This window comes from Micropterus dolomieu, linkage group LG03 (genome assembly GCF_021292245.1).
Source record: "Micropterus dolomieu isolate WLL.071019.BEF.003 ecotype Adirondacks linkage group LG03, ASM2129224v1, whole genome shotgun sequence".
Lineage (NCBI taxonomy): Eukaryota > Metazoa > Chordata > Actinopteri > Centrarchiformes > Centrarchidae > Micropterus > Micropterus dolomieu.
The window spans coordinates 25,374,157-25,382,873 of NC_060152.1; the positions used below are offsets into that span (position 1 = coordinate 25,374,157).

General features: G+C 39.6%; 2 protein-coding genes across 3 annotated transcripts; one reads left to right on the top strand and one right to left on the bottom strand.

Annotated features, from left to right (window-relative positions):
- Positions 1–627: 627 nt before the first annotated feature.
- On the bottom strand, positions 628–4,208 carry mrpl32 (mitochondrial ribosomal protein L32). 2 transcript variants are annotated; one of them, XM_046044012.1, is made up of 3 exons: positions 4,091–4,208; positions 2,351–2,547; positions 628–1,159 (listed from the first exon to the last, which is right to left on the bottom strand). In XM_046044012.1, exons 1-3 carry the CDS (start codon positions 4,098–4,100, stop codon positions 911–913), a joined length of 456 nt encoding a protein of 151 aa, XP_045899968.1. In that variant the 5' UTR covers positions 4,101–4,208; the 3' UTR covers positions 628–910. The 2 variants fall into 2 exon arrangements, with proteins under 2 accessions (XP_045899968.1, XP_045899967.1); XM_046044011.1 differs by lacking the exon at positions 4,091–4,208 and adding an exon at positions 2,792–2,979.
- On the top strand, positions 3,485–8,666 carry psma2a (proteasome 20S subunit alpha 2a). The gene is made up of 8 exons (XM_046044005.1): positions 3,485–3,603; positions 4,133–4,209; positions 4,816–4,948; positions 5,885–6,007; positions 6,123–6,204; positions 6,543–6,616; positions 7,486–7,543; positions 7,643–8,666. The coding sequence occupies exons 1-8, from the start codon at positions 3,563–3,565 to the stop codon at positions 7,757–7,759; spliced, it is 705 nt and encodes a 234-aa protein (XP_045899961.1). The 5' UTR covers positions 3,485–3,562; the 3' UTR covers positions 7,760–8,666.
- Positions 8,667–8,717: the final 51 nt, after the last annotated feature.

The following is an 8,717-nucleotide window of genomic DNA, read 5'->3' on the forward strand; positions in this document are numbered from 1 at the left end:
TTGGGGTGAAACTGAATCAGAGGGCGTATGAAGGTGTGACTGAGGCAGTGGAAGGCATGCTGGACTCAGCCCAGCAAAAACAGTCAACCTCCAACACAAGAGCCAGTATTACATGACTTCAGTTTGATGCTGGATCCTGGCTAATAGACTTTGCTGTGGCAACACAAACGCACATTCAAAAACAAAACCCAGCCCCGCTTCAAGTTTAGAAGTGGCAATTAGTTTTCCATCATAATTAGGCAACCATACAGCCAAACCATTTAATGCAGGAGGAAAATATTTAATATGAATGAATGTTATAACACTTGTATTCGTCTAGTCATGATTTGTCATGTATTTTACATGAAATGTGAACATCTGGTGAACATCTATTTTTCATCCATTAGACCAAACAAATCAAGTTTAATCAGAGAGTGACAGAAGTGATGATAAAAGGAGGTTATAGAGATTTCTAACACCTCTGATATTATCTTGCTGTTTGTGATGGTGTCATGAAGTAGAAGCAGTTCCCTCAAGAGTTAAAATATATATAAAACTAAGACTTGCTTAACTAATGCAATAATCACCCTGTTCTTAACATTGCATGGTTTCATTTTTGTTTTTTTAAATAACAGATACATAAGAATATTCTTTCAAATAATGACTTTATTGTCAAACATGTCAAATATACAGTAACTTTCTCACAGCTGAAAATATGACTTCTGTGTGATCCCTAAAGACTTGTTCTACCCACACATCAATGCTACAGTACAGTATGTTCACAGAGGTGAGTGAAAAGATATGTCTGATGTACCAGTATTTATTCAAAACCTGCTGTTTACTATATCAAATAAAACATCAGCGTGTATCTGACCAGACCTGTGTCAAACTCAAGATATGTATCGCACACAACCATAACATCTGAGCATCTTTAGCTGAACCAGGCAGGCCTCTTCCTTGCCCTCTCCACAATCCTCTTGTCTTTGTCCTGCTGGCTTGGAGTCTCACCCTCATACAGGACGACAGTCTCCACAGCCGGGGCCCGCAGCGGGCCGCCCTCCATTCCTTGAATCTGTTGACGAATCTGAGCAGTCTCCCTGCACACCTTAGCATAACAGAAGCCACACATGATGTGTTTCTGCTTCAGGTGGCCACACTCTGGACACGGCTCGATGTTGTTCTGAGAGAGGGAGACAGAGAATGAGACAGACCGTGGAGACTTTTCAGTTTTTAAATTACATATCTTTGGCATTTTATGTACTATGTCTTGTTAGTAACTGGCCAAGATATTTACCATATCACACACGTGTTGATATTTGTGTGTGATCAGATAATATCAGCCACCTCTACTGGAGATATTTCTTTAAAATGATGTCATCAGGCTTGTACACTGAAGAACAGAGATTTGAAAAGAGATCTGTGCCCCTTGTTATTACCAGTTATTTCCATATATGCTGAGATAAGAACTTCTTGAGCAACTTTAGTTCAAAAAAGAAAAGTCCTCAATAAAACTGGTTAAGATAAAATATGCAGATGATTGTGATTAGAGGTACTGATACCATTCGTCTGAACCAACGTATCTGCGTACTAAGTACTCATTAAGTGGATTTTAATTTGTGATAGATTGGTGGGCTGATTAAACGGGCAGATATGTGGCATTTTGAGATAAAGGGCATCTGCAGATAACTGCACTCACAGTGCAGATATATCATCCTAAATGACAGCAGATCTAATCTAACACCATTACTGGGTAGCTTCAAAAAATATATTGACATATTGTAGAGAATAATGCAGTTGAATGACGTCACTTCTAAATAAACAAAAACAAACATATCCTACTCTCCCTTAAACACCAGCCACGTTCTGAAAACTACAGCATAGCCCAATGTATTTTTCTATTTCATTCATTAATAAAGACTCCATCTAAAACAACACGTTACTGGATAAGAAAACCATGTAGTATATTAAATTTGACTCTGCATGGAAAAATGGAATTATACATGACTTTTCTTTCTTTTGATATCAACATTATATTTCACCCATCGGCCACCCTGCTCTCTATATATCAGCATCGGCCACTGAAAAAAACATGTCGGTCGACCACTAATAATAATTATTACTGAGGAATATTAAATTTGTAATTCCCTAAATTGAACATAATTGAAATTATATTAAACCTAAATTAAACAACAGGGGATCCTAAACATACCAGCTTTTAAATTGCATTTATTTGTGAGTTCTCCAAAACTTTGCTAGCCACTCCCAATCAATCAATACAGCTAGGTAGAACTCTGTGTTATGGTTGTGTTCTGGGGTGAAATGACCCTTGAGAGGATCCAGGGGCGGCACTCTCGTGGCCCTCTCGCTGTACCTTGACTTTTAGGAGTTTGCCTTCAGCTCGCCTCCTGGTGCGGTTGACCTCTATAGTGCGTCTCTTCTTGGGTGCTGCCATCCACAGGATGCTGTCTAGGAGGCCAGGGGGCTGCTCCGGGCTCTGCTGCTCCTCCAGCTCACCCTTCTGGTCGAGCTGCGGCAGGAGCCTGGGGCCACTCACAGCCAGCGCTGGAGCTGCACACAGGAAAAACACTGTTCACTTCTAATCGCTGCAACCCTGATCAATCAGTTCAGTACGACCAGATAAAGGATGCACAGAGACAGCTGAGGTAAGATGACATTAAAGACAGGTGGCAGGCAAAGGTAGCGAGTTTAAACTTTGGACGAAATCAAATTGAGAGAAAGACACAGAAATAGACACAGTGTGTGTTGTTAGCTGCTGTCAGCTGCCGTCCCGAGCTCGTATCGGTAAACCCACCCAGGTTTCTGTCCAGTCCGGCAGACTGCAGAAGTCTGCTTTCAATGTGTAGCAAAGAGCACCTGAGGCTGTGCACTAACGCGGACAAATTCATCATTTTTGCTGTCAGCACGCTTCCTCAACATGCCAAACAGCTCACGGTCACTGACATTCACTGCGTCATCGAACAGCGACAACAAACGTCTTCTTCTTCTGGTTAATTTCCGGCGGACAAGGCGGATTTAGACGTTTTACTGCAGATTAGCGGTCAACTTTCTAAACTGCACTCCAGAGTTAAGTTCATAAAACGTGGTGACGCTTTCCAAATTAATTCTCCACACCAGCCAAATCTGTCCTCTGATAGATAGTCTGAACTAAACATAATGTTCATCTCCAGTTACAGATTGTGTGTGATTTAAATTAGAAGACAGAAAAACAGTTTACTAGAAATATAGGCTGCATGATCTCTCACTCCACAAACTTGGTTTTATAATATTTTATAATTGCTATATCTAAATATTGTTTGTAGGTCAACAACCCAAAAATATTCATGGTATCAAATAATCTTTCTTTAAAAAAATTACTCAGACTGATTCATCGATTATCTAAATAGTTGGCTATTAATTTAATAGTCGACAATTAATCGATTATTCGATTAACCATTGCAGCTCTAATAGACTGTTTGTGTAGACTGTATAAAATGTACTAATCAGTCTTTATAGGTGGCAGTATACACCCTCAGGTGGATTTGTTAACTCTCCAGTCAACTCTGAGCAGAAGAAGAAGAACAAGATGGCGGAACGAGGTTACAGTTTCTCCCTCACCACATTTAGGTAAACTTTGTCAAAATACTCCTGAAATTTGACAAGTGCGTTACAGTTGCAGCATGCAGATGTTTCTTTTGAATTTTAGTTTGATAAAGTATATCCACGGTTTTCCATTTTGATGTGTAAAGAGGGTTTTGAGAACCGTTGTAATCGATGCACTGTCATTGCCGGGTAATGAATCGGCTAACGTTAACTGTTAGCATGTCGGCTAACATGCTTTTATTTTAAATAGTCAAACGAGTTTTTGCTTCTGATGTCGATAATATAAATCTGCTAAAACGGTCTATTTATGAGCCTATAACCAAATTGACCGAAACAGGTCATTTTTACACAATAATCATCCACAGACTAGCTTAGCTAAATTAGCTCAAATGAGTCAGTTATTTTAGCTTTTACTTTCAGTTTCATCTTTGTTCGTCTTTACCTTAACGTAAATATAAATTTAAAACTACAGTCGTTGCTGTGTCTGTAGTTTCGGTTAGTTTTCCTTCACCTCGTAGCATCTTAATGCAACACCGTGTGTTTCTTCCTGCAGCCCCTCTGGTAAACTGGTCCAGATTGAATATGCCCTGGCAGCTGTAGCAGCCGGAGCTCCCTCGGTTGGCATCAAAGGTACAGTAGAAACGTGTGGAGCATATTTACCTGGTTTTTGACGCAAAACTTGACCAGATTATTGTATTGTTGATAAGTGAAGTGCTTAAAGATGAAATGGGAATAATTTAATGTCTCGCTGTAATCAGAGGATGCAACAAAGCTCTTTCTTGAATGTTGTATACATTCATTGGTAAAGGATAGTGTAACACACAAAAAAAGAAAGAATGGATGTAAACACTTTCTGAAATGTTGACACTCTTGAGTGTAATTTCTCCTGATTTTAATGTGGAATACAGCGAGGGCAGTGTGTCTTCAGGCTAAATGTGACTGAGGTGAACAATTAGTTGTTTTTTTTTCTTCTATTAACCCTTAAAACAAATAAAATGGTTTGGATAAATCTGCTACAGCATGGAAAAGTAATACCACGCTGTAATTTTGCCTTGCAGTCTGCAATCTTTTCTCATAATGGTGAAGGATGTGCTATTTAGTTAGACAATCAGCACACAGTAACAGACACTGGTGCACTGTCCTTAAAGGCTCTGCATGACATTACATAGTGGAAACGGGAGATCATTGGTGAGGATTTGTGATGACACTAATTGTGATATTGTCTTTGATTTTCAGCTTCCAATGGAGTTGTCCTGGCAACAGAGAAGAAACAAAAGTCTATTTTGTACGATGAGCAGAGCGTCCACAAAGTGGAGCCCATCACTAAACACATAGGCATGGTCTACAGCGGCATGGGGCCTGACTACAGGTGGCGATTCTCTCTGTGTTTGGAAGGAAACGCCAGCATCTTGGGTTTCTTTCCTAACTTTAGTATCTTTCTGTGTGATGTCCAACAGCTTCCAAATGCACTATAGGGGGGAAATAATGTGAAAGTAGGCTGCACTTTGTTAATTAGAAGCTAAAGCCACAATGTTCCTGTCAATATCCAATCTATTTTTATTGGATGTTTTGCATGTTTCAATTCTTTTAACACATTTAATATAGTTTACACAGTCAACCAATTTGCAAAGCACACCATAAACACTGTTTCCTCTAGGATTTTTGTCAGTTGCGGGGGCAGGCCAACAAGTTGGATCCAATCTTTCTCCTTACTTGTCTCTCCCTGCTTCTCCTGGGATGAGGGTCTGCAGGACTCTGGTGTCCCAGAAAGATTCTAGAGCGTTCCGCCGACATGTCTTCACTGTCGTGTCAAACTAAAACCCTTTGCAGAGTCGTGTAATTGCGATTTCATAAAATACTGAAGCAACAGCGGCAATAATTTTGTACATAGCGGAAATCTGGATAAGGTCTCTGATAACTGAGATTTTAGCTCACTTCACTTGCTGAAAAGCAACATTTGTAATATAAGAAACCAAACAACTTGGTGGAGTCCAGTTTGTCACAATTGACAGCCTTAAGTGTTTCTTGTGGGATTTTTCTCAAGTGATAATTGTTCTTTCAGTGTTGTGTTTAGTTTAAAGCTAGCGGGATGCCTTGTGCACAACAATATTTAGAGTCCAGACGAAAGTTTCATTCTTCGTGGTTCTGGCACATATCCACATCTTGTGTAAACAAGATATAAAAAAAGATGATTCAGGACTTTGTTGGCTCGCTATGTGAGAAATTAAAAACACGCCACCAGAGTTAGTCTGATTACTGAACCTCACATGCACAGAAAGATTAATGAGTTGTATCGTCCTTGCAGGGTTTTAGTGCGACGAGCCCGGAAGTTGGCACAACAGTACTTCTTGGTTTACCAGGAGCCAATCCCCACAGGCCAGCTTGTCCAGAGAGTGGCCTCTGTAATGCAGGAGTACACACAGTCTGGGTGGGTATACACAAAGACACACTAATCCACACAACTTTTAGACACATCACCTTTATATTTGAGCGGTAAGATATTTAGAATGTTTAGATTTAACCGGTCTTGTTTTTACCTCCAGTGGAGTGCGTCCGTTTGGCGTTTCATTGCTGATAGCTGGATGGGATGAAGACCACCCGTACCTGTTCCAGTCCGACCCCTCTGTATGTTGTATTACTTGCTTTCATATCTGTTGAAAAACTACATCTTCAATTATGCTGCTCTTTCCTGTTCAAAGTTTAATAATTGTTTTATTTGGATTAATCCTTGACTGTAGACTAATTCTGCTTTGCAATAGTAATAATAATAATTCTGCTCATTAATTGCCTTGCATAAACTAATAATTTCATATTACACTTTAGTTCAGTGCTGTTGACCCCCCCAATACCTGATAACAGTTGTACCCTGTCTCACTCTCAGTCTGCAGAGACTCTATATAATATACTCTGTCAGAAGCATAATTTATTGCTGGATTTTTATTCATTATCTTTCTGACTGGCAGGGTGCATATTTTGCATGGAAAGCCACAGCCATGGGAAAGAACTACGTTAATGGAAAAACATTCCTTGAAAAAAGGTAAGATGTACAATTAAAGGCTTCCTTTTTTTTTTTTTTTTTTTTTTAGGGCTCTATGTATTTTTTTTTTTTTTTATAATGGCTATTAATGATTAAAACCAGAGATGTTTCATAGAGGTGACACGCCACTCAATCACATCCTCAATACGACTCTATGAGATAAGATGTCTATCCCACCCTTCCTGCTAGAAAGCCAATCATTTGCTATTAACAGCTAAAGTGGGAAACACATTTCAGCCAATCGTGTGGTTCCACTGACGTAAGGGTCTGTCTTGCTTCTACTGCGCACATGTGGAAATGGTGACGTATGCCTAGTAGAAGTAGTATAACCAGTCGGGAAAAACGCTTTTTAAGCCTTATTTTGGGGCAAAGTAATCAAACTATTTCAGTGATTTTTTTTTTTTATTTTTTTTTTTTATCAGATTTTAATGCTGATTCTATTCATGTAGTTTTTATGTCCCGGTGACCAGTGAAACTGCAGTTCTGGCTCTCTCCCATTCATTCAAATAGGAACATGGTCTTGTTAGTCCAAAATAGCTGCCCGGAGGTGTTGCCAAGATGGCGGCCGAGTGGCATGACTTGCCTATAAGGACTTTGTTTAAACAGAGATGTAAAGTATTTGCTGTGGTATAGTCTGAATGAATACAAGTGATTTGTAAGATATTTGTACAGTTTGAGATACTTTAAATGTCAGTGCAGAGAGAATTGAAGCCCGAGGTTAATATTTAAATAAGAGTGTGGTTGACCTTACTATCCAATTAAAGGTGAAGTTGGCACATAGGAAAGATGAGCCAGGATGATATTTGTGTCACTACCATACCAGAAAAGTAAATGAAGTGCTAGATGACCACTTTGATTTTGTTCTCCAGGTATAACAATGATCTGGAACTGGAAGATGCCATCCACACAGCCATCTTGACGTTGAAGGTATGTTGTTTCTTCTAAAAATACTTAAGGTATGGAATCTGTCTTCACTGTTTCTCCTTTTTATTCTCACTCATTTACTCTCCCCCATCTTTGTTTCAGGAGAGTTTTGAGGGGCAGATGACGGAGGAGAACATTGAAGTGGGGATCTGCAATGAGGCTGGCTTCAAAAGACTCACCCCAGCGGAGGTGAAAGACTACCTGGCAGCCATTGCGTGAACACACCCTCCCTGGTGATGGGGCTTTCAGGCCACATTTCAAGACAAAGACATAACTGCATAGTAGCCAACGGTCTCATGACACATTTTTTTTAAACCACTGTCATTCAAATAGTTTGGCCACATTTTGTTATGGTCAAACAGATTCAGCCCCAAAAAATAGGAGAGGATGCCCGCCTTAACTGTATGCCCAGATCTATTTGAATAAAGTGACAGCCTTTGTGTGTGTGTGCAGCTAATGTGGCTGTCACTCGAATCACAACTACATTGACCAAACCCCTGTAAGTGGCTGTGAGATGGTAGACTCTTGTTATCACATAACTAATTGGCTTTGTTGTCAAACACAAACACTGGTGCTGTGAAGTGAGATGGTTGGCTACTGTGCATATGAAAAGGAATGTGGGCTCTGAGTGAAATCTCAAGTCTTCCATTGAATCCTTCAGTTTTCTTTTTTCCTCATTTCTGCTGCAAAGGCAAAGTAATCGGTTTACAGATCAGTTGCTTGAGCGTTTGTTCAGAATTCGATTGCTTGTAACCGGTGTGAGAAAATGGCTACTGGTTGCACTAAAAGTACTAAAAATCTCTGGTAATGAGGCAAAGAGTCATTTGAGACTATAAAGACGTTGGTCTTGGGGTGATTTATTCAGTGACATTTTTCCCATTATACTCCTGACTGCACTTCATCCCTCAAACACACTAGGAAGGAAGATCTGCAAAAGGTAGCAAGTAGGGAGGGTGCAATGGAAAGTTTTGAGATTTTACAGTCAGTATGTAGTTGCCTGTACAGCAGTTTTACACAATGTACTCTTACTCCTTTATTTTTTTTTTTTCAGGCTAGAAACAAGTCTAGAGTTTGTATTTTCTCTTCTGGTATCTGTCACTTATTCCAATAAAAGATGATGAGCTGATGTTGTCTCCGTGTATTAAATTAATATGCTAATGTTTGCAACATGAATATG